Source organism: Epinephelus fuscoguttatus, linkage group LG16 (genome assembly GCF_011397635.1).
Source record: "Epinephelus fuscoguttatus linkage group LG16, E.fuscoguttatus.final_Chr_v1".
NCBI lineage: Eukaryota > Metazoa > Chordata > Actinopteri > Perciformes > Serranidae > Epinephelus > Epinephelus fuscoguttatus.
In genome coordinates, this window is record NC_064767.1 from 28,721,179 (window position 1) to 28,749,083 (window position 27,905).

General features: G+C 41.3%; 1 protein-coding gene across 3 annotated transcripts; it reads left to right on the forward strand.

Moving 5' to 3' along the window:
* Positions 1 to 298: 298 nt before the first annotated feature.
* Positions 299 to 27,773, forward strand: klc1b (kinesin light chain 1b). Of its 3 annotated transcripts, none has more exons than XM_049600929.1 (16): positions 299 to 378; positions 8,577 to 8,847; positions 9,190 to 9,420; positions 10,501 to 10,582; positions 11,149 to 11,377; positions 11,508 to 11,595; positions 12,311 to 12,412; positions 12,969 to 13,142; positions 14,032 to 14,131; positions 16,395 to 16,447; positions 16,751 to 16,818; positions 17,136 to 17,244; positions 17,681 to 17,833; positions 25,729 to 25,853; positions 26,024 to 26,081; positions 26,191 to 27,773. In XM_049600929.1, the coding sequence occupies exons 2-16, from the start codon at positions 8,599 to 8,601 to the stop codon at positions 26,263 to 26,265; spliced, it is 1,896 nt and encodes a 631-aa protein (XP_049456886.1). In that variant the 5' UTR covers positions 299 to 378; positions 8,577 to 8,598; the 3' UTR covers positions 26,266 to 27,773. The 3 variants fall into 3 exon arrangements, with proteins under 3 accessions (XP_049456886.1, XP_049456885.1, XP_049456887.1); XM_049600928.1 differs by lacking the exon at positions 299 to 378 and adding an exon at positions 3,077 to 3,331; XM_049600930.1 differs by lacking the exons at positions 299 to 378; positions 25,729 to 25,853; positions 26,024 to 26,081; positions 26,191 to 27,773 and adding exons at positions 3,079 to 3,331; positions 21,203 to 23,708 and having other exon boundaries at positions 17,681 to 17,806.
* The last annotated feature ends 132 nt before the right edge of the window (positions 27,774 to 27,905 follow it).

The window sequence follows — 27,905 nt, forward strand, 5'->3', positions numbered from 1 at the left end:
TCTATCTCATTACTTAAAAAAAAAGAACTCATATTCCTAAATCTAAATTTTCCAGTCATATACCTGCTTTTTAAAATTTGTCACCTACATAACATTTCATAAGTTGATGTATGAATACTGTTACTACTCTGATCCCCTGCATTCATCTTCTGTCATGGCCACAGTAACATTTACATATATTTGCTAAATAAAAATATTTATTATTTGAGACACCAATAATATTAGACAGACAGACAGACAGACAGATTGGCAAAGTGGCAAACAAAACATGACGTCACTATAATTAAATTCAGCCGCAGAGGCTTCTGGGAGAATCTTGCTGTGCTGGAGACATTTTGGATTTAAAGGGGCTGAGCTAGCCGTCAGTCCTAGCTCTCGGTAAGTGAAAGCTGTATTTTCACTAACTAATATTAGAATTGTGTGAACCCTGTATGTGACCGTGTGTTTAAGTTGTATTGATTTAAGATACAGAGAATAAAAATTTTCAGCGCGGCGGTTTGAACGAGGTGAACTCGTAACAACTAAAGGGAGTGGTGATGCTAGCTGGTTAGCCGAAGCTAGTCGCTAGCCGGGACGCTAACGTTATGTTAAACAGATGAAAAAGCAAGCTTCACTGTTCGCTGAATTAATGTGTAGTCGTCCAGAAAATATATTAACATATTTAGTTAAGGAAGGAACGGACAAAGTTGGCTTTTATTGTTAATATAGACCCTCTAGATGGAGATAGAAAACCATAGCCTCGTTGCGAACTGCGAAAGTCATAACAAAATGAAATAGAGATCCTAATAAAGAGCGGCGCTCAGTACAACGATAAGACTGTCTCATCTGTTGTTGTGTGCTCTGGAGTAATTTGCAGTGTTTAAAAGACTGTCTGTGTGTGTTACAAACATGTTGAGGTTGTGCAGAGTCATTAACACGTAACTTAGCTACCATTATATTAAATCAAATGTCTAGCATTGTGTTTTACCACTACTAACGTTACTTTATTGTAGGACAGTGTAGAGCAGTGTTAAAAGCACATGTGTCACATTTTCCTACATTCTACTCCCTTGGTTAGACAGATGCTCTGCTTGGTATCTCCTCCTGCATCAGTTGCAAAATTCAGGCAGAGATTTTTCATACAGCCATTAGTGGGGAAACAGCCCTCTAGCAGCTGGTCCCAGTGGTGTGATGGATGACTATGGACAGGGTCAGTGGCACTTCCCTCCTGGTTGTCCCAGGCCTTGCCACACCCTCCTTGGTGACTGGATCTCCTTTGTGTCTGGTAGTGATGCACACAGTGTTGTTGGATTGCTGTTTGTGCAGGAAACAGAGGAAGATAAAGCGATCAGGTGGTGTCAAACTTCATCAAGTAGACAGGAAATGCCTCTCTAGGGAGATGTCACAGAGATCGGCCACTGGCTTGTTGATGCACCCGCTGCAGTCTGCCCTTTTCCATTTCCTATGCTGGTATTTTACCATTATACTACCAACAAGCACCACACCCTCTCTTAGGGGGTCTGTTTCCATAGCTTGAGCTACGTTTTGTGCTTGCTTATTAATGACTTTCATGAAGGTTGTATGACCAATATTTAAACTTTTGGTTTGCTTAGAACCAACCTCACACAATTTTAAAGATGGAAATGGCAGCTTCAAGAGTTTTCCCGTGCCCTAAGGTCTGTACAATTTTGTGTGCAATTACACTTACACACAATTAGGGTAAGTCAGTTCATCCTATCCTTGGAGATCCGTAAGCAAAAGCACAGTTGACTTGAATGACTGGAGTACAGTGATGATGATAGGGTGAGATCAGGAGAAATGAGGGTCTGAGCAATGATGGTGTTTTCCAGAGGGAGCTGTGATAATGTAAGGCCTGAGGCCTCTCTGGAGATGGAGACTAATGAAGAGTGGAGCTGGGTGAGCAAACACGACCGAGAGATTGCCCAGGTTTCCAACTGCTCAGAGGGATATAAAGTAGTCAATAGAGAGTCCACAATGTTGTTTCTGTAAACATATAACCGTCTTTCATAACACTGTTCTCTCCTCTCGGGCATTTGTATTGGCTTCTGGGCTAGATGTGCTACAATTGCTGCAATATAAATTGACCTTTGGTCCACCTGCAAGGTTGACTCATAACTTTCCCATAAAATTCAGTCCTTTGGGATCCACCTCATCAAAACAATGTCACATTCTGACTTTTGAGAGAAATTGAGATGAGATTTTTTTGGCCACACAGAAGATTCTTTTGTATTCTTGGTTCACAAATTGACCATCCTAAATAATGTAAACAGAAAATATATTGCTTTAGTGTAGGCCCTCTGCATTCTAGCTCATGTTGAAATGTGGGAATACATTAACGCTTCTTTGGATTGATTTTTCCCTTAAGGCCCCTGGACCTCAGGTGATCTATTGCAACAGTTGACTTGTGCTTGAGTCAGGAAAATCCAGTTTAATATTGTAATCAGAAACTGGACAGTTCTCAAATAACGCCTGTAATATTGAGCCCATGAACATCACTGAAGAAATTGTCAGTCTGCATGGATACATATTTCTTGAGGTATAATGTATATGAACTTTGTGCTCCTCTGTCATGTTGTAAATGTTTGCTGAGCTGTGAATGGTTTCTATCACTTTACGACCATCTGCTGAGTTGCACAAGGTAAATGGTTTGATTTGGGATAATGAGTGAAATTGGCTCACCAGACATTTCTTGCTTGAGCTATGGTGAGAGTATAGGTCTGTGAGCTATAAATCAGTTAATATTTTCACATATGAGGTATTATACCAGTAGGTGGTCAGAGAAAACAAGACATTAGACTTTTGACCTTGCAGCACATTATGTGCCCTCAGCCTTGGTGGCATGTGACAATCTTTTTGTGCCCATAAATAGTGTCATTGAGTCCATCCCATTGTGTCTCATTAGTCCTATTCCTTTGTGTCTGATGAGAAGAGGAGCAGAGTCTAGATCAGGATGGCTCCCTCCCCCATCCAACCTGCTCCTCTGCTCTCCTCCTGCTGTGGGCGGGGCCGTCTCTTGATGTGCGCCCTGAGCTGATGTTGGTTGCTCTGACGGAGCAGTGGGAAGGTCATCATCATCCCGCAGCGAGCAGCTCTCGTTCTCCTCTCCCCACCATCGGCACTTGCCACTCTCATTCCTTTCTCATTTCCATTCGCGTCCGCTTCACTCCGAAGGTTTTCTTTTTTCATTCTAAGGAGGATCACTTTGGATTAGCACAGCAATTTTATGATGCACTTTGCCAGGGTGTAGCGCTATTGCCGGAGGAGGAGTCATTATTTCATCAGCTTTTCACCGTGCCAAAGTATGAGGCTCTGATCTGCCACTGAAACCGAGGTTAGTTTTCTGGTCCAGCGGCTGAAAACATTGCTGACATGAGTGATAGATGGCTCGAGCCTTTAACAGGCATTTAGTGGATTTTGTAATGGATATAATGATCCAGTGAGAGTGTAGTTTGCCCTTTTTTCCATATTTTGTCAGTTTACCATCGTTTTACCTCATGAAGAAGAGCCATGACCTCTTTGCTTAGAATAAGTTGTTTCCCTATGATACTATATGTCGTATAAACATGCCACTCAAAATGGTTTTAGATTGCAATCTGATTGTAAAGCTACATTTCACAAAATAATCCATCTGTTTCAAAGTATCAATAAGAGGCAGAAACATCTGTTAATGTCTTATCTGTGTTAAAATGGTAGGTCAGGTATCTCTGAGCTGAGGGATTTGTTGAAAATGGTTTCCCCGTGTGCCCGTGTTTACTTTTTGCTTCCTTTACAAAGGAAACATTTCTTTTTAATAGCTACCTAACTCGCTGCCACTGAAGCTTGACTAATACTCGACCCTGATCATACCCAATCATGAGGGCATTTGGATGAAAGCCCAAATCAAGTGTGCTGCTGTGTAGAGTAACACGTAACATGTATGCTACACAGTGAGTGCATGTTGTTGGTAACGGTGATCCATTTCAGCAGTACGAGAAGTCTTATTCTGGGCCTTGTGAATTAGAGCTGATGCACAGTTTGTCATGTCATTCAGTGAGTCTGCTGTATTACCTTTGATGCTGTCATTTGTTTTATGTGTACATGATTTGTATGAAACACGAAAGTGTAAATGTTAAAGATTAGGCTCACTCAAGGGCAATCTTTGGCAAGGAAAACAGCAGGCCTGTTGGACTTTATCTCGCCTCTTTAAAGACTTGAAAAATATTAACTTCAGCTGTCAGAGGAAGGCAGAAGTCCTTGATACAGGTGTTTGTGTGTTTTATCAAGGCAAAGCTGCTTGTTTTTCCCCTGCCTGACATGAAAGCACTTCGTCTCTTTGTTAGCTACTGTGTACACTGAGTTAGTCAGGCCTTTCATCCACAAAAGTGTTAAACTGCTGAGACTTAGAGTAAGTGTTCGGGCTGATAAGTTGTTTGATCTGTGAATATGCTTGATATTTCAAATAGATCATTTCCTATCTTGTTCGGAGCAGGTAAGAGCTCTGGCACCAGTTCTTGTCAGGGAGAAATCCACTATGGGCCTCATTTGTCTGCCATATCTTCATGCAAAGATAGGGTTTTATAATCTCCTTCACTTTACATAGAGCCCACCCCTTTCTGTAGCATAAAGCTCATATAGCATGTGACTCTAAGTGCTGCTTAACTCAGAGCTTCATACAAGACAGTCGTCTCTTTGGCCATGCAAATAAGAGTACAGCTTGATTTGTTTGTGGCATTTAATCGACTTTTATGCAAAGGAGCAAGTCAGTTTTTTGTTGGAGCAGAATGCTTTAAGTTGTCAATCAATCAGTCAATCAATCAATTTTATTTATAAAGCCCAATATCACAAATCACAATTTGCCTCACAGGGCTTTACAGCATACAACATCCCTCTGTCCTTTGGACCCTCACAGTGGATAAGGAAAAACTCCCCCAAAAAAACCCTTTAACGGGGGAAAAAACCAGTAGAAACCTCAGGAAGAGCAACTGAGGAGGGATCCCCCTGCCAGGACAGACAGACGTGCAATAGTTGTCTGTTCTGTGGTCTATTTTTCCTTCATGTAAGATCTCCCAAAGCATGTTACTGCTTGCCTGTTGACTACTGTTAGCACATTTTACTGTTCTGCACGCAACCACTCACTGTAAGCCCTGTGATCATTTTGTTTTTAGTGTACTAAACATGTGCACACCATGACCACTACACAACCTCCGTAGTATGGTTTTACATACAGTGTTACATCTGAGTATGTGCTTGTCAGATCTGGATGCTTGGCCTAAACTATGTTTTTTTTTTTTTTAAATGTTGAAAGATTATAAAGGAGCACTGTGTAAGATTTACGGGGACTTAGCAGCATCTACTGGTGAGGGTTGAAGATTGCAACCAGCTGAAACTTCTCCCGGTTAGAATTTCTTCGGTGTTTATTGTCCAGGAGGTTTTTATCGGTTGCTAAATTATCCACAGATCTCCCTCCTTCTCCAAAACAAACAGACTAGGTGATTTAAACGGGTAAAAACGGTGAGTAAAGCAGTTTCACGTTTAAAAAATCATTATTATCTCTGCTCTTGTCATGGAAAGGCTGCTAACTATGGTGGCCAACACGAAAACATGAATGTCCCTATCTAGAGCCAGTGTTTGGGTTGTCCTTTCTGGGCTGCTGTAGAAATATGGCGGTGCAACATGGCAATCTGTGTAGACGAGGACCCACTCCTTAAGTAGATATAAACGACTCATTTTAGGGAAACAGAAACACAACACTTCTTATTTTCAGGTAATTATACACTGAAGAAAACGTCAATAAACCCCCCTAAATCCTACACACACTGGGCGTTTTAAGCTAGCAGCAAATACAAGGTCACACTTTTTCTAGACGTTCATGTAGGAATATGTTTGATGATCTGAACTCTCTTGAGGTGGTTTAGAAATAGTCCATGTTAATATTTGATTTTTATTATTATGTTTTTTCAGAGACCCCCACTCTTTTTCATTTAATGTGGGATGAAAGATGCTAATAGATCATGTCACTGCTCTTCGCAGAAGAGGCAATCTGTCTCTGTGAATTAACTTTTTACTGCTCTTCTGTTTCTTCCTGTAAAATGGAGGTAAAGAGATGATCGTATACGAAGTGCACTAAAATTCTAAATTGCAAATGAGGGGTGCTCAACGTTACCTCAGGGTACCATATCTAATATGCTCAAAATGAATTAGTCAGCACTGCTACTGCGTTTTAACAGCTTAAACAAGATGCTACCTGCTTTGCATCAGGTTTACTCTACCCCTCACTTTTGCCTTCGCCACGTCGAGGCTCGTCAGGAATGTAACAGAAATTTGCATTTTTGAAGTCTAACATGGATTTAAGTAAGCAGGTTTACAAACCCAAGGATGGTGAGGCTTTTCATTGGAATGAAGGAAAAACAATATCATGTCAACTTGAGAGGTTTTCACCTGACATCTTCTCCGTATCCTCCCATACACTCCGTCGTCTGATGTTACCTGACTCTTTATAATCGATCACTGCTGCTCATGTGCCCATCCAGAGCCTGCAGCTGGTGGTACACTGCCTCCAATGTCGTCCTGATTAAAGCTCATTTCCACAGGCTGACTGACGTCTAGTTGGCCATTAGTTGGCTTCAGTAGCTGCCCCTGTGCGCTTGTCTAGTGTCGATCATGAAATATATTAGCATCATAAATAACACTCCCCTGACAAGAGCCCAGCTGTGAGTACATGATGATGTGGCATGCATAACATCACAGGAGGGACGTAATTACTGGATACTAGCAACAGACCCAGTTGGATGTGTTGTCTGTGTTTCTGCCAGTGCAAATGTCCACTGTAAAGCTGAGCCACACCACTGAAAACGCTTATGTAAGAAGAGGTCCTTGGACATTGAAGCAGACAAATTAAGGTGGGCAGCCATTAAAGCTGCAATGAATCACTGGACCATTGGTCAGACAAAACAAGACATTTGAAGATGCCACTGTGGGCATTTTTAACCATTTTCTGACCATTTTTTAGACAAACAACAAGTCAATTGAGAAAATAATCAACAGATTAATCAAATATAATGAAAATAATTGTTGGTTGCAGCCCCAGCAGCCATTTGAGATCATGTTGTGGTGTCTCAAGTCTTAACCCGGCAATTAATCGCTCACATTAAAGAACAATCTTGTCACAGCATTTGCAGCTACATTAATTCAGGTCTCGACAACAAGGCATAGCAGTTATTTTCTCTTTTGTTGTCACGTTATAAAGCGAATGACTATATACTGCAGTTGTTTAGAAGTTTTGTTGGTCTTTTTATTTTCTCAGTGCTCTACTTAGATAGACATTTGCTGAAATGCAAGAAGCAAAACGGGGAGTGGCTCTCTAATGGTGTAGTATATTTTTCTCTTGGCAGATGGCTCTCAGCTGGTGTTTATCACTGCAAGGCAAGCCCCCTCATCTTTACCATCTTATCGTCACTGTTGCTAAAATACAAAACGCACTAGCTCGACATTGCCAGGACCCCGCTCGGAAGGGCAGGGCCGCTGTTTCGCACTGACATTTGCACGATGCAGCCAACAGTGACGTGGCTTAGTGAGTCATAGGTTATGTTCAGACTGTTTTGGGGAAAATGTCACATGTTCCATGCACTCACCAATGGGCTGACATTTCTTCCCAACACAATATTATTGACACTGAGTGCTATTTCTGTGACTTGACCAGCTCCTAAGCTGTATTACTGAGGCTTTTGTCATGTCATCCTCTCCTTCACTCTTCAGCCAGTCGTGCAGCCAGCTCGAACTCTGTTTGGATAAAGTGCTGGCACCAGAAGGCACCCACACTGCAGCATCTGTGTGCCCTCTGTTACGCTGCAAGCTGCAGCCCTACTCCCAACCAGAGCTTATTATAGGTGCCAAATCCCAACAGTCTGTCTGCCAGAATAATATGTCCCTGTGGCCCTCGGCTATGCATAAAGCAAGCATTATACGCATGTCTTTGCTCTGTATGTGGACATTCATTCAACCCCTGCAGCTGAGTAATTCACAAGACTTGGCTGGAACATGGCTCATGTGTTTTATTTAACAACCCTTCTTTCTATATCTTATTAAAGAAACGCTGACTTATCGCCCTCATGAAATTTGAGTCCCACAGCTCCCCTGTACTGATAAAAACACAAGTTAATTTTCCCTTTTTATTGCTGACATGTTGCTCGTGGACCATGCTACAAACTCGGTGTATAAATGACTTGTCAGCATCAAGGATGAGGCTCTGCTCTGTCAGACATTAATATCTTTAAACAGAGAATGGAGTGACTTCTGTCATGTCACCCCAGTTGAGAATGTCTTAGATGGTTTAGAGTGTGAAGATCACTCGAAATTGAAGATGCTCTCAGTTAATTGGAGGAAAAGTCAAGAGACATGTTGTGACAGTTGCATTTCAGCCAAGCCCTCAGGTTCTGTTTGTGAATTCCAGCGTTGAGGGAGCACAGCTGCATCTTTGGAAGACTGTTATGAAAATATCTTTTAACGTGGCAGCTGCTGCTCTTGAAATTATCCCACACTGTCCAGCGGGTTAGTGTGTTGTAACAGCTGGTTACCCTTTTTTTTCCCAATCTGTACAGGTTTCCCTGAGCTACATACAAGATGTCCACCATGGTGTATCCGCGGGAAGAGAAGCTCGAGAAGCTCTCTCAAGAGGAGATCATCTCTAACACAAAGCTGGTGATCCAGGGTCTGGAGGCCCTGAAGAATGAGCATAACTCCATCCTCCACAGCCTCCTGGAGACCATCAAGTGCCTAAAGAAGGATGAGGAGGCAAACCTGGTGCACGAGAAGTCCAATCTGCTCCGCAAGTCCGTGGAGATGATTGAACTGGGCCTGGGAGAAGCACAGGTGAGGCGGGGTGGTCGAGGTTTGAGGAGGGCAAAATGTATTTTCCTACTTAATGAATAGATATAGTTTGATATGAGAAAACATTTAATTCTGTGTAGAATAAAGTAGGTTACAGTTCTCAATATCATACTGGGCAGAAAGACAACATGGTTCACAATGTAGTACAAAATGTATATGCATTACTCTCTTCTACTTTGTGTGTTTCTGCTTCCTCATTCTAAACTGAGCTCGTGTGGTGACCATGATTCATTCAGAATCAGTCCCGGTTTGTTCTTTCCTTTGCCACTACAACTATTTGTCCCTGTTAAATGTCATTGCTCTTCAATGCTGTCTCTATCCCAGGTCATGATGGCCCTGTCCAACCACCTGAACGCGGTGGAGTCAGAGAAGCAGAAGCTGCGTGCCCAGGTGAGGAGGCTCTGCCAGGAAAACCAGTGGCTGCGGGACGAGCTGGCCAACACCCAGCAGAAGCTGCAGAAGAGTGAGCAGAGCGTGGCCCAGCTGGAGGAGGAGAAGAAGCACCTGGAGTTCATGAATCAGCTCAAGAAATATGATGAAGACGTCTCACCCACTGTAAGTACCGAAAACAATTACAAACACATCTTCAGATCAGTACTTGGTCAGTAATATATTTTTGTGAGCTCTGTTTGACACATTTTGATTTATTTAATTCCAACATGTGTTGTAGTAAGATTGTTCTCATTCTAACAGGATTCTTTACAATGTAGTCTTCCTCTTTAACACAGTTAACCAGAAAGAACTGACTTGACACACATTTCATTTATTATTGAGCCTATGCAGTGACTTGTTAGATTAACATAAGCAAAATGGGACAGAAATAGTCGGGAAATACAAATCTTGTGCAATTTTTATTTTAAATCTGTCTCAAAATTATTGATTTAACTCTAAAGGGCTGCAAACTGTCAACGATATCTGATACAGGAGATAAAAACAGCAGCATAGTCTTCCAGGAATGAGCCAGTCAGGTCAGGTCCTCATTGATCTAATGGTGAGGATGAATCGCTGCATACTGACCTTATTCTTAGTCACAAAAACAGGCTGCAATGGCCTGTATCCACTAACTGGTTGATGCAGGAAACCATCCTGCCAGCACCCTGAAGGATTCTTATTCTTGCTGTGAAAGCAGCTTTTCCATTTTGCAGATTTTAACAGGTTTCTGCGTTACACATTTAGTCATTTGATAGAATGCTGACATTACTGCTTCGTGCGAGGTTTAATATGCTGTATCGAAAAAAATACACCCATCTACACTGACAGATATCTAATGGTATTCCATCAAATTATGTAAAACTAGTGTGTGCTATTTTGAAACCAAAATATATAAAATATTATTTCTCTGTCATGGTTTCTGATTTTTTTTTTCCTCAAATGAGGACACGGGTTGAGAGCCTGACAGAGCAGATATGTATGCTGTTGTAGAAAAAAACCTTTCTGTTGGACTTAAATAAAATGTTTTAATGAACATGGATGAGTCCATCTTATCTGAAGATTAGGTAATATTATCTTAAAAGACTCCTCCGTTTAAATGTTTAGTAAGATAATAACTACATTACAGTGGTGCCAGATGTTGGCCTGTGATCCCTGCTGTCGGTTAGAGGATCTAACTGGCTGGTTTGTTTTTTGTCCTCTCAGCAGGAGGAGAAGGACCGAGAAACACCGAAGGACTCCCTGGACGACCTTTTCCCCAATGATGAGGAAGAGCATGGCCAAGGAAGTAAGAACAGTATTCAACAATTCATCATGACACTAAGACTTTACTCACCCATGGGACTGTAGACCATGATAACATAGCTATGACAGAGGAGCTTGTTTCCAAAATTTTATAGTCATCCTTAAAGAGCTCGTAATACATCTTTATCCAAAACTTTTTATAGTATGGGATGAAAACAAGTAATTAGTACTTCATGAGAAATGCAATTAGTAGAACAATTTACAGCATGATGCACATTTTTATCACCAAAAAAGGCTATTTTCAATAGCAAGGTTGGCAATAAGCACACCTGCTTTAAATAAGGATAGATGCTAAGATCATATAGGCCCTATTATCGGGTGTCACATCCCTCTCTGAGTAAATTAAGCTGACGATGCATCTAAGTCCAGGACACTGGGGTAGATAATGTTGTGTCATACTAATTGAATTACCCCTGTAATCCAATTATTCCCTGAAGCAACAGTATTGTTTGCATGCAAATGTAGTTAGTGTTATAATCAGGTCAGAGTTTCCTCCTTTGACATCCAAGCTGACCTTTGCCCTGCACGTGTGGCCTCTGCACCCCACAGTGCAGCACCAACACAACAGTGCAGCAGTGGCTGCGGCCCAGCAGGGAGGCTACGAGATCCCAGCCCGCCTGAGGACCCTGCACAACCTGGTGATCCAGTATGCCTCCCAGGGCAGGTACGAGGTGGCTGTCCCCCTCTGCAAGCAGGCTTTGGAGGATTTGGAGAAGACTTCTGGACACGACCACCCCGACGTGGCCACCATGCTCAACATCCTGGCTTTGGTCTATAGGTCAGAAGTGTTTCTTTTGTTATTTCCCCATGTATCACATGTGTCATGTTGCCGTCCTTTCCACACATTCTGTCAAAGAGTGTGTAACAGTCTCATCACATTGTCCTGTCTCTTCCTCTCACTTGTGCAGGGATCAGAACAAATACAAAGAGGCCGCCCATCTGCTCAATGATGCTCTGTCCATCCGTGAGAAAACCCTGGGCAAAGACCATCCCGCTGTAAGACTCCGCCATCGTCATGGCAAACATATCTTCATCTGGACATATCCATGCTAGATAGATCAGATTCAGTCATCTGGTGTTGGTTCATAATTGGTCAAAGACTCTATCAACAGGGAGGCAATAACTGTCTACTGTATTCACTGTTCACTCAGTCAGTCTGTATGGATTTTTTTCTCACCATTATTAAAGTATAGATTTGTGAACCTGTGCCTGGAGGCTTTACAGTAATCAATCACAACTGCTGAATGTCTGCTCATGCATCTAGCATGAACCAGACCACTGAGTCTTAGCAGTTAGAACACAACGACCAATGGGAAAACATTAAAGTATACTACCTATTTCATTTCCATTGTGAACAGATCTTTATGAATCAATTTAAACTTTGGCACCTCATAAAGCCTAAAGGAAGCTATTAAAGCCCAGTGCTAGTCCCTGCAGCTCTGTGGGCTTTGCAGTTTGCCTCAAATTGTTGCTCCTGTCACTCAATGTGATCCTCGACACAGAAATAATGAAGCACAAAGGCAGGTTACTGCCACCCTGTGTAATCCAGGTGACTTTGAGGTGTTTGAAAAAACTGCTTGATTGAACAAAATACATTTTTAGGACTGCAGTAAATAACATTCTGATATTGTGAAGCTAAATTGCTACTGTGACAGCAAAGCAGAGAAAGGAAATGTCCTCATTAAGTTTTTCTCCTCTTCTTTATGTCCAGGTTGCTGCAACGCTGAACAATCTGGCTGTGCTGTATGGAAAGAGGGGAAAGTACAAGGAGGCCGAGCCTCTGTGTAAGAGAGCTCTGGAGATCAGAGAAAAGGTAGGCCACATCCCTGGATTGCACCGGTAGAGCCGTCTACAGCTCTGCTATCGAGGCCTCATCTCAAGGCTAATCTTGTGAACAATTAGCTCATTGTTATAAAGTAATTAACAGTGATAATATTTCCAAAATGTCAGCTGGAGTCACTGTAACACCAGCGACTATAAATAGGGAAAAGAGCAAATGATTTTCTTAAATTGTCTGTGAAGTTTCCGCTGGGGGCCATTCCTGTGTCGCAGGAGTTTAATTGAGAGCGCAGCTGAAAATGGATGGCAGACGTTGGGGAGCGACGCAAGGATAGAAGGAGACATGACAAAGCTACAGAGCCCAGCAGGGCACAATGAGTGTCTCTTTACCTGAAAGCTCTATTCTGTACCCTCTCTATTGATCAGCCTTTTATTAGATCTCCTGAGTGCTTGCAGCAGGCAGACGTGCTGCCTGGTGAAAGCAGCGAGAGGTACAGAAGGGAGAGGTTCACGGAGAGAGCCAGAGACACTGAGGCAGAGACACAAACTGAAATTTGAATTCAAAACATTTGCTTCTTGATTCCCCTCAGGTCCTGGGGAAGGACCACCCAGACGTGGCCAAACAGCTGAACAACCTGGCTCTGCTTTGCCAGAACCAGGGCAAGTATGAGGAGGTGGAGTACTACTACTGCCGCGCCCTGGAGATCTACGAGAGCAGGCTCGGCCCAGATGATCCCAATGTGGCCAAAACCAAGAACAACCTGGTGAGAGACAAGTTAACACCACCGCATCAGCTTTTATTGAGCTTCTTTTCCCTCTTCCTTCAAACCTTTTCACCTCTACACTATACTTTTTATTTGACAAGAATTATAATCCCTCTTGAGCCATGAACATACCAAGATAAACACAGGCAGAGCGTAGTTTTATTGTGAGCAGAATCTCTCATTTGTTCTGTCAGCCTGAGTGTCTCTGCGGGGGCGTTGGGCATGTAAACTGTAACTGCTTTCAGCCTGCAGTTCTTCCACTTGAAATGTCTTTCAAAACACTATTGTATTCACGTGATGTTTTTCAGGTTCACACCACACCTGGCTTTACAAAAGGGGCATTTTTTATCCAACACATGCTTTTCTGAAATAACAGTTATGAAAGGAAGCTGAACATAACGTTATTTCACTCTGTCAGCACAAGTGCTGTCATCTTCAGAGGTGTTTGTAGAACAACTGTGTTCAAGGGCATGTCAACACTGGGAGGGGGGCATATATGAAACAAGGGGTTTGTTTGAGTGTTCTGCAAATAATTTTCTGTGTTCTGGTGAATTTCTATGGTTACATTTTTGCTTTTCTGCGTATGTTTATGTTGGAAATGTATTCAGTAGATTCAAAATAAAAGTCCTCTGCTAATAGGGTACCAAGCTCCTAGTCCCTTGCATACTGCCTTGCCTCTTCTACTTCCTGTCTTGTCTCTCTGATGATGGAGTGGCTGGAAGGAGACAGTAGGGGAGTCTCTGTGGTACTCCATCATTTTTCATGAGTTGCAGTGCACAGGAGAAATATGCAGACCTACTGCTTCTGCTGTCTCAGGGGGCACATTGTGAGTCAAAAGGCTCATTTGATCCACCACTAAAATGTGCTTTCTCTTCTCTTTGTTCTTCAGGCGTCCTGCTTTCTTAAACAGGGGAAATACAAGGAGGCTGAGATTCTGTACAAAGAGATTCTGACTCGTGCTCATGAGAAAGAGTTTGGATCTGTTGATGGTAAGGCCTCATAGTAGATGTTATGGTGTACATGTGTAAAGGTAATTTCTTTATTGCTGTGGTTGAGATTTTTTTTTGATCAGCCTAGAAATTTATCCCAAGAATGGTGGTGGGTCACATCAAACTTCCCCTCAGACTAGATTTGCTTTGTTGTTATCACCTTTCCTCCGCTGTTGTCTTATCATCCATCTACTGTTTGTCTCACACCAGCGAGCTGAGTGAGTGATGGACAGATGGGTTAAAAAGTGGACGGTACTCTAAGCAGGGTGCCAACCTTCACCATTCAGACGACACAAAGACTCTCTAAAGAATAAAGAGCACATTTGTCTGAAAGATGAACTTTTGCAATTTTCTTCTCTCTTAGTTTCAGTTCAGCATTTCATTGGGCTTTCCTCCAGGGATTAGATTGACTGCTTTGAAAAAGGAATGAAAGGGACTCGGCACAATGAGGCTGATGCTTTTTTCCTCTGAGAGGTTTATTTTCTATGCGTCACTTAACTTGACATTAGCGCTCAGATTTTTTTAAACCTGTTGGAGAGTTGAAAGTTAAGGGAAACAGCACAGCAGCAACAGTTTGTGTCCCTGGGAATGAAAGAAAAGGTTTATATATTTTTTTATATTTCTTTTATATTTTAACACGAGTGAATGGTGTTAATATCTTTAAATTCTGACTTACAGGTGCGATATTTGTTTTTCAAATGTTTATTTAAAGGTACACTATGCAGGATTTTCGTAAAAAAAAGTAATCCCTCTCAGTCATCACTTAACGACTGACTGGAAGCGTGTGGCAGTATTTATCTGCCTGTATTTTCTCATTTTCTTTTATTTCACTGTGTTCTGGAGGTCCCTGGGCACAGCGCACAGTTGAGTGTAGGACTTTAAAAAGAGGTAGCAACCAGGTGCAGCAGGGATCCAAGAGGAAGCTAGGAAATTTGCAGCCACATGGCCGAAAATACACAAATATAGCAAGGTTTAACAGCAACCAGACAAAGTCAGGGTTGGCTTTCACATTGCTTTATGTGTTTACAAACAGTAACCGGCAGTTCCTGCATAGTATACCTTTAATGTATCTTTTCCAATAATGGTTACTTGTAAATGTTTAAGTGTTTCTAGTATAAAGTATCTGACAATGGTGTGTGTCACTTCAGATAGCATGGTTTGTTTATAGTGTTTTCTGTTTTGAGTTCTGTGGAACTATTTCTTCCTTAATTTATTTGGGGAATAACCTGCAGAAATGTATGTGAAATGATGAAACTCAAAACAAAGAGGAGGTACTGTACTTACAGCATTACTAAATAAACTCGGGGGAATTTTTTTTTTTTTCCGAGTCAGTCTTTATCATTAACAGCTGTCTTACACATTTAGCCAGTGTTAAAGGCTGTGTCCACCAAAGCCTTTTATTTATTTTCCTTTTTAAATCTTTGCAATGAGAGTATGGTGTTTTCACGCTATGCTACAAACTGAGGTACTGAGCATCTATTCTGCGCTGAGCGGTGCCCATCTGACCTTTTTTTCCTGACCTCTGAGAATTGAAAAATGTTCAACTTTAGGAAAATCATGCTAGTCTCTGTCACTTTTTACCTAGCTGTTTAATCACAGTGAAGGAGGGACGGATACTACAGAGACCAACTATTAAATCTTACATGTGCAGGTGCTGAACAACAACAACAACAAAGGAGGAGAAATATGCTTCATATGTTTCCTCTCATGAACCCATATAAACTGGGGGGTTCATCCTCTTCCTCCATGCTTCAGCCTCCCTTTCATCCAGAGCAAGTACTCTACCTTGCACTGACATTTTTACTTTGACAGATATTTCGTATCATAGCAACCAGAGACAACCAAAGCATCTCAGCTGAAAAAACGCTGCACCTCCAAAGCGCTTTCTAGCTCTCCCAGATGGGCGTTTCCTGAGGAGCAACTGACATATTCAGCTGGGATAAAAATGCTTTGGTGAACTCAGGGCCATATAATATTTATAATATTTAAAGGTCTAAACAGAGCATGTCTATGCCAGATCTCAGGATTCAGCAGCAGCTTCTGAAAAGTATTGTCTCCCTACAGGTATATCTGACAGAATAATAACCAAACTGTAGCACTGAGTTACTGATTTCCCAGTCAGTAGAATATTATGACAAGCTCAGCCTGCATCATGAATAGTTCATGGTGGATTGTGTGAAAAATCCTGAGGTCGACCAATGAAGTTGTTTTCCAGTCCTGTTGAACTGTGTGTAGACCACCTCTCCTGTCTGTTTGTCTGCAGCTGAAAACAAGCCCATCTGGATGCATGCAGAGGAAAGAGAGGAGATGAGCAAGGTGAGGGCTTTGTGTAATCAACCTCATGTCATTCTGATCAAAGCCAGAGTAAATACTTAAAGCACTGCAAAGTAAATGAGAATGTCAAATAGAAGGTTGTGACACAGTAAAATAGGTCTGTGTACTTCCTGGAAAGTGAAATAGAATCGTTTTTTCAGGGCACCTTCCTTCACGCACACAATATAAACCCCAGTGGGCAAGTGATAGTTTTATGTAAACACAGGAAGAATGCTGATGATCCAGTTCAAACTCACCACACCCCTTCACGTTCTTTTCTTCCTCTTCTTCTTTATTTACTTCCAGGGCAAGCACAGAGACAACACTCCATATGGGGAGTATGGAGGCTGGTACAAGGCCTGCAAAGTCAACAGGTGAGGCGGGGCGTGAAAAGAGTGTTTTTACAACTGGATCATAAATAAAGGCACGCGGTCAAAGCCAGAGATTAATCCCTTCATTCTTTTATAAATGTGTGTAGTCAACAAATGTAGAAAATCTTTTTATTTTTCTGTTTTTTCAGCTTTATCTTTTAGGAATATCCCCAAATCTGCAAAAAATTTCAAGTAGTTTTCTTAGGCTTTTATGGTTTTTAAGCATTTTTCTGCACTCTAGTACATTCCAGTTTACTTCGGTGAAATTGTTCCTTAAATGACCTTTGGGTAAATAATGGTGTGGCTTTCTCTGCATCCAGCCCTACAGTGAACACCACCCTGAGGAACCTGGGGGCCCTGTACCGCCGGCAGGGCAAGCTAGAGGCTGCTGAGACCCTGGAAGAGTGCGCCGTGAGGTCTCGCAAGCAGGTCAGCAGCATTTCTTTCAACTGCAAATGTCCTGATTCTGCATGCAGACAACTTATCAGTTCCTGTTTTTGTTTATTCCTAAATATGTCCCCTTAAATCTCATGATATTTCTTTCCCTTTCTCTACAATGCTATGGATCCAGAGCAACACAGTAAGTGGTTTGTCTCTAACTGATAGACCCCATAGAGCCTCCACCTCTCTTCCCTAACATCACTCCCATCTCACAGACATTTAAAATGCTCCATTGTCACTGTGATGTCACTGTGACAAATACATTAAACGAGACAGAAAACATAAAATCCCCTTTAATACCTCCATTTAACTACACTCTCACCCTTATCATCGAGCTAATGTCTACCCCTTGAGCTAACTCTAATAATGGTGTGTGTGTTTGTTTGTTTGTTTGTGTGTCGTGCCTGTGTGTTATTCCCATCAGGGCATTGACCCCATCCACCAGACACGTGTGGTGGAGATCCTGAAGGATACAGACGGTGACAGGCGGAGGAGCAGGGACAGCCTGAGCAGCGTTAAGTATGAGAGCGGCTCTGAGACCGGCGAGGAAGTGAGTATGGGCGTGGAGTGGAATGGGGTGAGTACAAATCCACTATAGTTGAGTCAACATGGCCGGTGACCTCACTGGAAGGACAAGGTGGTATTAGCAGTGTCGCAGAGAGTGTGGACTGGTACAGAACATCAAATTTACACAATTACAAATGAAAGGAAATGACTTGTTATGTGATGTAAACAGCGAGACAAGAGGATTTTTTTCTTTTAGATTAGTACTGTGAGGTGTCCAGTAATTTGGAAGCGGAGTTTTACATTTAACAGGAAGCAGACTCTCCTGGCTCCTGTACCTAAATAATCAGAGCCAGTCAGGAGGATCTGTAACTTGTAACTGTATCTTGAGTAACTGGTTCATGATTTCTGGAAATCTGGACATTTCTGTTGAGTTTAAAAAAAAAAAAATTGGTGCTTTGAGCTGCACATGCAGATTTCCATCTAGTTTTATTATATGGGAGAAAAGGCAGACATCTCTACAGCCAGTATCTCCTACACACTCTGCAGCTCACACCAAAACAGTCTGGAGTGGAATAAAGATAAGGGGAACAATATGTATTTTTGATTTAAGGCTTAGACTGTCCCTTTAAAAAAGCAATCAGAGGAACAGCTGCTCATTCCCATTTATTGACTTGGCTGCACTCAGTGACCTGTATCTGTACCAGTCCATCCACTCCTTGTAGATGCACCTTATTCCTGCCATGAGGTCGGCATTGAAATCTTTTATTTTTGCAAAATGTAAAGCTGATTGAGTGTCTTGGCATGCTGACCCATTGTTTATGAAAGCATCTGAGTTTGCTTTGGACTAGATGTTCATGTTTTTGTTGTCTATTGCTTGACAATGAAGTCCTCGTGTCTCATTTTAATAAGTGGTTGTTTTGCTGGCAACGCTTCTGCACAAGTGGAGCAGTAACAAAAAGGCACAAGCTCATTCTGTGGCACCCTGGCAGCATATGAAATATTTATTTGCTTTTGTGAGGCTCACAGAGATACAGCCTGTCTGAGTCCCTATTAGGATGTGTCATGTTTCCACTATTAAACACAATTGACAGGGTTCCCAATATCCTGGATGCTTATCCCTCCGTGCAGTAAACTGGGCGGTTGATATGTAATGGTTCATCCTGCTGGTTTATGGCCTCATTATAAAGTCCATTCTGGCTGTGTCTCAACAATCGTTAGTGTCATTTCGCCACAGGGCTCTTATTTTCCTGCACAGTGTTTCCCATTGGACTAGTCACCCCTCTGCTTGTTTATAAAGAGGTCGGTGCTGAAAACCTGTTATTTACTATGGCAGTGCATGCAGTCAAATAGACACTGCTGCAGCCGTGTCCCAGCTGGAAGGATCCCGTACATAAGCCAGAGGGCAGGGTTGTGCAAGCAGAGATGCCTCGTCTGAGCCTGTGCCACTCACCTCACTTAAGTGCAGCCACGCCCTTCACCGCACCACCCCAGCACAAACATGCATGTAGCAATGCCAGCCTGCCGGGCTCACCCCCTTAACATGCACACTAATGGACCATGTGTGTTCACTGTGTTTTCACATGGTTGATAAATGTCTGTTAACCTGAAGTCTGCTGCTCTCTCTGAGTAACATACAGTAGAAAGGTGGGGTCTTGTTTGCTGGCTGTTGTGTGAATGTGAATGCTTCTCTACACACATGTTCATATGCATAACAAAGCACACTGCTTTAAAATTCATTCCAGTGACTGCATCAGCATGCATATTCACCCGAGCGTGCACCTGTTTGTGTTTGAGATGTGACCGTATCCAGAGCCATGCTGGGTGTGTGCAAGCATTTTATTATCCATGTCACGACCATAGCAGTATTAAATTAATTAGATTAAATGTGCACAGTCGAAATAGGAAATGTGCTCAAGAAGTTCTCATGCTTTCAAAGACTGTGTCTGAAAGCTAATTTGTCACAAAACATTTAAGCTTCTGACCCAAATATGCTTAACAAATTCCATCAATCCATTCATTTACAAAGCTGCAGTCATGCGTAACTACAGCTTGGCTATCTTCTGTTTTATATACAGGCCTGTGAAGTCCTGTCTGCGTGTGTGTAGATATTTGCTGAGAGATGATGTGATAGGCAGGTCACAACTATCACTCAGCTGCTAGCTTTGCCCAGACATGTCTTCACTCTGCTCTCGGGGAGTCTGAGATGTCACTGAAGCTATAGTGGTGGTTAACTTACGCATACAGCTGACACTGACAGTCCACTTCAGTATCCTGTATTTGAACAAATAGCTGCTGTTTCTTTATCACATTATTCAGATGGGACTAATGTAAGTGCCTCATTACAGGAGCTCATTTACTTAGTGGTGAACACACGGAGGTATAAGGAGGTAACGCTGAAGAGATGACAGCAAATTTGTGGTTGTGTTAAGGTTAATTAGTAGTATGTATGTGTGCCTCTATGCATGATTTAATTTACAAGTATGTCTGCAACTGCTTTTTTGCTCCCAGCTAGATGCTTCAATGTGCTGCCTGTTTGTTTGCATGTTCTCTAGATTTCATCCTCTTTCCTTCCCCACGTGTCACTAACCTACTTCCCTGTTGATTACTTTTGCCATGACAACCAATCAGCCTGTCAATCAAATTTCCTTTTCTCACTCAGTGGATTGTACTCTCCCTCTTGAACTCTCATTCCACACAATACGCTTGGGTGGGGTTGGTAAATAGTGACATAATAGATAGACTAAGTAATTAGGTCATTAGTCATTAAGGTAATTGAAATCAGGGCAAGCTGAGGCTAGTACTGAGGAAGGATTGAGATATCAGTCATCAGATACAAATGCTGCTTTAGGGAGTTTTAGTTTTATGCAGTATTTCTGAATTAAAAATGCTATATACAGAGATGTGATTCACATTGTCCATCCCTCTTATCATCAGTGTAATGGTTATATCAGTATGCCCCTCTCAGTGCTGATGCCTGCAGATGTCCCACGTCTGCAGTGCACAGTCACTGACTCGGCGCAGTGTGCCAAGTTCAGGCTCGCTGGTTCGCAGAGAGTAAAGAAAAACAGCTGAGTCACGGTGACTGCAGCCACCAACCTACTGCATCACTGACCTGCTTGTTGTAGCGCAGCTCCTAAGACAGCTGTAATGTTTCAGAGAGAAGCACAACTGCTGTGCTGCTGATATTTCACAGCATTTTTGTTTGCGTAGGATCCCTCAGCTGGGGTCTACAGAAAACTATAACCAGACCCTGAGCTGCAGTTAATACAGTAAACATGGTGCAGGGTAGACAGTTGTGTAGCAGAGCAGTTAGGTGGAGAAAAGGGATGAAGCTCAGATTTCCCAGCGTGTAGGTGTGTAGTGTAGGAAGCCCAACCCAAAGCTCTCAATCTTACAATGTGTGCCGTTTTTGTCTGTTTCTCTCTTTCTCTTTTATCAGGCCTAAGCCATCAAGATTATTCCTCCATCCTTCTCTTCTTCCCCAACACAATAGCAAAAGGATGTGTGTTGTCGTTCCCTCTGGCCTTCTCTGTCCCAACAAACCAAGAGCTCCTCTACCATTCCTGGTGCCCTCCCTGCGGCAGAGACTCAGAAAGCCCCCCCTTCCTCCCAGTTGTCACCTCTGTCAACCCTGTTCAACTGACAACTGCTGGGACGTTTGGTCTTCTCCTCTCTGCTCTCTTCTTTCCTCTCTTTCTTTCACTCTCTCTATCCTTTCCTCTCACTAACCCCATGTCGTCCACCATGTCAGAAATCGTTACTTCGACTCTTTCTCTCACTTAACAATTTAAAAAAAAGTCACTGTGTGTGAAATCTTTTCCCTGTGAGGAAGCCACTCGCACATTTTTCCTCTCTGCAACACCCATTTGTAATTTTTCATAGGTGCATAGATCTTTTTGGCAAGATAGAGGAGCAGGAAAGTATGGAAGACCATTTCCACTGATGTGATGAAGAGAAAGATACTCTAATGAGATTGTTTCTGAAAATAATGAATTAGTGTTGCAAAAATAATTAGAAAAGTCCTTTAAAATAATGAGATAGTGTCTCAGAATAATGACCTATCTCAAAATGAGACACTTGATCAAAATGACTTGTCCTTTTCTGGAAATAATGACTAAATATCTCAAAATAATAAGAAACTCTCTCAGAATAATGACATAGTATCTTTAAAAAATGAGAGACTTCTGTCAAAATGATGAACAGTAACTCAAAATAATGACTTAGTATCTCATTACTCATTCTTTTGAGAATTTTTTTCAGTATGTTGTGATAAGTCATTATTTTAAGAAAGTTTCTCATGATAATACCTTACAGGATGTTTTTTTTTTTTTGTCACGTTGGTGGTAATGGGCCTTGATTGAAAAGTAATTTATGAGGTAAAAGATGAACGATTTTGAGGATTAGCCTTCGACAGCAGCCTCGGCACCAGACATCACTCCAACCCACAGTCAGATAAAACGTTACAATCACTATAGAGTTAATATATATCAAGATGAGTCATTTTCACAGTTGCTCTGCAATGGTCGCACTCTGAATTTGTTTGCACTCGCAGCGCGTTTCTACAAGTGAAAGTCAAAGCTAGCTTCCAACCTGGTGCCTGTATTTAGCCATTATAGTATTTTTATTTTAAATTAAGTTTTGATTTCCGTTTTAAACTACCTTAACAACAACAAGATCGAATGCCTAAACAGTTTGGAAATTAATGGTACTGTATAATTTCACGTGATAATCAAGATATGTAATTTCTTTTTGACTTCTGCTGCCTAGTTGCGGAAAATGAGAAGGGAGTATCGGCCTTTTTGTTTTTATAGATATGTTTTATTTCATTTTTGTATCATTTTGTTTACATTTTTTTTAAAAACGTTGATTATTTTGTGGCTGAATATTTAGGCAGTGAGTTTGTCAACAGCGCCACAGAGTTGCCTGTTGTGAAAGACCAGAAGGGCCAACATCAGTTGACAGCAAATTGGTCAGATCACAGCGAGCTGTTGTTGCCATGGTAATTTACTTTCAAGTTGCTCTTACTGGCTTCAGTGTCCTTGGATTGATAGATGATTCACACAGGCTCTATACGCTGGTACAATATGTACACAGCAGCTTGCATTTACAAAGGGAATTAGCAACATTGGCTGATGCTGTGTGTGACGGCAGAGACCAACCGGAGCATCGAGCACAGATGCTGGCCACCTGAGAGATTGCTTAAAAAAATGGTAGATTCAAAATAACGGACATAAATGCCCAGAATTGCCTTTATCTGTTGGTGCAGGAGTAGAGCTAGTGTTATTATTGAACAGAAGTCTGGATTCACAGTAGTTTAGTGTGTATTTGTGTATGTTTTGGTGGTACAGTCACAGTGCCCACTCTGGATATGGATACTGTATTTTGAACACAAAGCTTAATGGAGTGTGTTGCCTTTTTTCTTAACACAGTTGTTTGCAAGTAAACATTGTCACTCTGGTGAATCCATGTTTTTAGACACCGAAAGTACAGTGCGAGTGTTTCTCAAGATTGACATGTTATTTCAGATGTGTAAACTAACTGAATGTAAAATGACTTAACATCTTTAAAGTGTAATTGTAGGCTGTATTTATAGATTTGACAAGTGCATTCACTATACGGCTTTTCAGTATGCTACTTGCCTTGATTCTTCATTCCTTCCAACGAGTACACCTATACTTCTAATGCAACTCTGAAGAAAAGAATCGACTATGTACATCACATAATTATGACAATATTGTTGTGTTAGTGGAATGCTTATTTATTGAACTGTCTATTCTTGACATATATAGTGTGACTTCAGTTTCCTAAAGTGGAAGAACATAAATGGTAAGGACTATAAGCACTATCTTAGTAAGTAGGACTGCATTATATTTACCATTCTGCATTGTGAAGATTATTGCATCAACACTTGTTGGTATTCTCAAATAAAGTTTTTCATTTGTGAAGTTTGGTCTTTTCACTGCATCTGATGGAGACGTCTGTGTTAATGTGCCATCAGTAGAAACAGATTCTTAGAGGTTTCATCTCTGGTGGCGACTGCAGAGCCACCCAGTGGGTCAGAAATATTTAGTCTGGCGTATTCATATAAATCATTTGATTTACCTATAGTTCCCCCTGCTGGTGATAAGCCTGTATTACATTATAATGAGCACACTTAACACTCCAATACAGGGATACTCAACTTGCTTCGCCCAGGGGCCAGTCGCAGAGGCCTCGCTCAGGTCAGGTTAATGCAGGTTTCCGGGATTTGAGGACATTTGGGGCTTAGCCTGAGACTCTGTCTGGGGTCAGTGGGATCCTGCCCTGGTACTTTATTGAGAAACAAATTTTGATGCTTTTTCTGCATCCTGGCAACTTATTTATATTGTATATTATTATAAAGTGGAAAAAAAAAAACAACCGATTTTGAATCAATTTAGTTTCATTGTGAGTTAGACAATGGTTAGGGGGGCACATGGTTGCTGCTAGTCGAGTATCACTGCTCTTGTATTTTGTTATGAGGATGGTACACAAACTGTGTCCACTTGTTGGTTAGTAATTAAAAAGCACACTATGTAGGATAGCCTGTACGTGACAAGCAGTAATATTAAAATGAATGGATGGATGGATGAATCAAACACACTTTAAAAACGGTTGATTACTCTTCAAATCAAATTGATTTAAATTTAAAATTAGATAATCTGCTGGTTGATTTTTAGATAAATTGATTAATCGTTTGGTCTAAAAAATCAGAATATAGTGACAGGTGTCTATCACACTATGCTAGCCCAAGAATGGCTGTAAATAATCCAGATTAAAGGAATACTTTACCCACAATTTAACCATTTGTATATCAGTTACTCACCCCATGTTTCACTGAATTCAGGAAGAGGACTCTGTTTTACTTGCATACCTCTACAGTGAACGAAGAATCCAAAAACAGAGACAATTCTTGATGAATTAAAGTAAATGGGGGCCATGTTTAACAACAGCAAAACTATGTTAAAACAGCTGTTCATAAACCTGCACATGACTTGTGCACTTGTGCAGTATAATCCAAGTCTCATTTATGTAATTGTATGCTCAGTACTTCCCAAGCATAGGCATTTTCACTAAAACTTTACCATCTAAAACACTTCCACATAGGAGTAGCTCTACTTCGTGAAATGTATCAGTGGAGTTAAGAAGCACTAGCTTACCCAGGTGTGCCACTCCCCTGTGTGTGAGACGGTTTATGCACAAGTGTTTTAAATCGCAATATTTTAACGGAAATGTGTGTGTTTGGGACATAATGAGCATACAGGAGACAGATTATACTGCACGAGAGGTCATCAAGAATTTTCTCCATTTTTGGATTCTTTGCTCACCACAAAGGCACCTGAGAAAACCATAGTTTTCTTCGCCAGTTCGAGGTAACACAGGGTGGTTAAATGATATATGGATTATCTTTTTGTGTGTAATGCATTCCTTTAAGAAGCTGACATGAAACAATGATTTGCATTTTTGTTTTAAAGAAATGATGAATGACTTAGATCATCAGAATAGTATCTAATTATTTTTTGATAATCACTCAAGCTCTAGTTACTGTAGATGAAAAATAACACACAGCACAACCATTGGACCACAATCAGCCCTTTACACTAGTGACCATGCTCGATGGATGTGTAAACTAAAATTACTACAGTTGATTCTTCAGATGTAACTTTACAAAGGCTCATTGATGGTTACAGAATAATAATAGTAATGACAATTAGATTGAAAGGTCATATAATGCCAGCATTGCATGCTCTCATTAATATTGCACACATTCACCTAATTAATTGCTCTTTAAATAATGTATTTCACATATAAACCCCTTTTTTGTGAGGCTACATGTGGTTTGGCTAAAACTGGCCAGCACAACAGAAGAAAAAGATGTGCACAAATTTGTGTCTCCCACATCTCCAGTGCAGGAACGGATGGGTTGATAATTGTGTGTGTCTGCAGGATGGCACCGGAGCCCTTCAGCGCAGCGGCTCTCTGGGGAAGATCAGGGACGTTCTACGCCGCAGCAGCGAGCTGCTGGTGAAGAAACTGCAGGGCAACGGCCCGCCTGAACCTCGCAACACCAAGTAAGAACAGATGAAATTCTCAGATGAGAGCAGTTATTTAGAGCAAATTATCTTGTTGAAAGAGCAAGTCCATTTATATAAGTTTGGACATAAACTCCCCAGCTCTGTGAATGATACCTGTGCCCTGTTCTGAGATAGTGAATGAATATTTCTCACCTTTCCTTCAACAGCATGAAGCGAGCTGCTTCCTTGAATTACCTGAACAAAACCAGCGATGACTCGTTTCAGGTGAGAAATTGTTTGTACTAAGTCCTTTAACTTGTGTTAAATTTAGGCTGTGTTATTTGAAATGTCATGTTTTAACTTTAATATTGTTTCTCTTCTGTTTCTTTATCAGACTCGGGGAGGCAGTAACTTCAGGGAGAGCCGGGGCCTGAGCTCCAGCACTGTGGATCTCTACACTGGAAACTGAGCAGCAGGCGGTCTATCTGCTGATCTGTTCACCGACCCAAAGAGGCTCCTTCCTTTGGCTCCTTCTCTGAGCTATACCCATCACCAACAACACTACCAGACAGCCTCCCATACACCCTCCCTCTGCCTGTCAGCATCTGACCCAAAGACTTTGCTGGTCATCACTACATATACGTTATAACTGGTGTGTCTTTTCCAGTTTGTTTTTAAATCCAGTTTGTTGCTTTTTTGGTCTTCCAGAGACACATTGCTGTAATTTTCCCTAATCGTGTTCCTAACTTCGGTGTCGCCTCAGTGCCTCCTAAATGTGGCCAAGGAAACATACCTCATCTCCTCCCCCTTATTCTTAAATCACTGTGAGTCTGCACTTTCACATCATCTGTTGCCATAATGCCACCTGTTCTGGTGTATTTCTCCTGATGTGGTTTTAATTTGTTTGTGCTCCTCAGATGTTTTGTGTCTTCCTGTGCCATTCATCGGTTTATTAGTGCACACTAGACAAAGAGTCTTTGTAGATTTCTGTTTTCTCCAAAAATATAAATATGTCTGTTGGGTTTGAAATGACATGATGTAAAGTTGATATGATTACACTGTTAAAAAAAAAAAACAAAAATCATTTTATTTTCATTTTAATAATTTTGCCTGTTGAGATTTATCTGCAATGTGAGGTGTTGGTCAAAACTTTGGCAAACAGGGTGAAATGTTTCTTACTGACACGAGCCGAGTCATGTAACCTGTTAGGTATAACTTTTTGTTCATACACAGTCTTGGAAAACTATTAGAAATTGAAATGGCTGCTGCTTTAACCTCCATAGCTTTGAGATCCCAGTGTGTTTTCCTGCACTTGTTTTTCTTCCATTGCAGAGCAAACACATGAGACGTTCATGGTCTCAGAGTGCTGCCAAACACAACCACGAAAATGTTCAACTTTTTTGATTGTATATAAAAAAATTGATGAGGCTGAACTGGGTTGCTTAATTAATCCTGGACATCCTGAATGATCTCTGGTGCCATGCAGGACTCACCCGCAGACTGGCTGTGTCTATGTGACAGCCCACCTCTGCAGGTTTGAGCTGCCAACTGTGAGCACATTATCATATAATGTTTACAGTGATTAGAGTTTTTGATACGTGTCTAGGTATGTGATGATGATAGATTTTTGCACAAGTGTCAGATGGGTGTCCTCTGTCTTTGATTGCATTATAGTGAAGCTCAAAAGAACTGGAATGTCTTGTAATTAATTTTTTTGATTTTCCTTTTCCCCGTGTTTAATGTGTTCTTCCTTTCATCATTTGTAATAAATGTATAAAATAGAATCTGATCAAGAGTTCATGAATCGTAGAATTCATCAGGAAGCTAGGGGGGATAGAGTTGAATGTCGTTGTTGCAAAGAAATGAATGTGAATCTGTTTGGATTTGATTTTTAAACGATCCCATATGTCATATGATAGCAAATTGGAACCACTTTCTGATCTTGATTCAGAAATAAAACCAACAATTTTCTATTCATATTTGTGGTTTTTGTCATTTATTTATTGTATGTGGCTGATTTGATGAGTTTGGCTTGAAAATACTTGACTAGGTCATGACTGATGTTATGTCTTGCCCTGTCCGTAAACCTGCACATTATTACACAGTGAA

Excerpts from the sequence above, each read along its gene's own strand:
- klc1b (XM_049600929.1), top strand. The coding sequence starts at position 8,599 with ATGTCCACCATGGTGTATCCGCGGGAAGAGAAGCTCGAGAAGCTCTCT. Across the intron at positions 11,378-11,507 it reads ATCCTGGCTTTGGTCTATAG|GGATCAGAACAAATACAAAG; the intron begins GTCAGAAGTGTT and ends TCACTTGTGCAG. Across the intron at positions 12,413-12,968 it reads CTCTGGAGATCAGAGAAAAG|GTCCTGGGGAAGGACCACCC; the intron begins GTAGGCCACATC and ends GATTCCCCTCAG.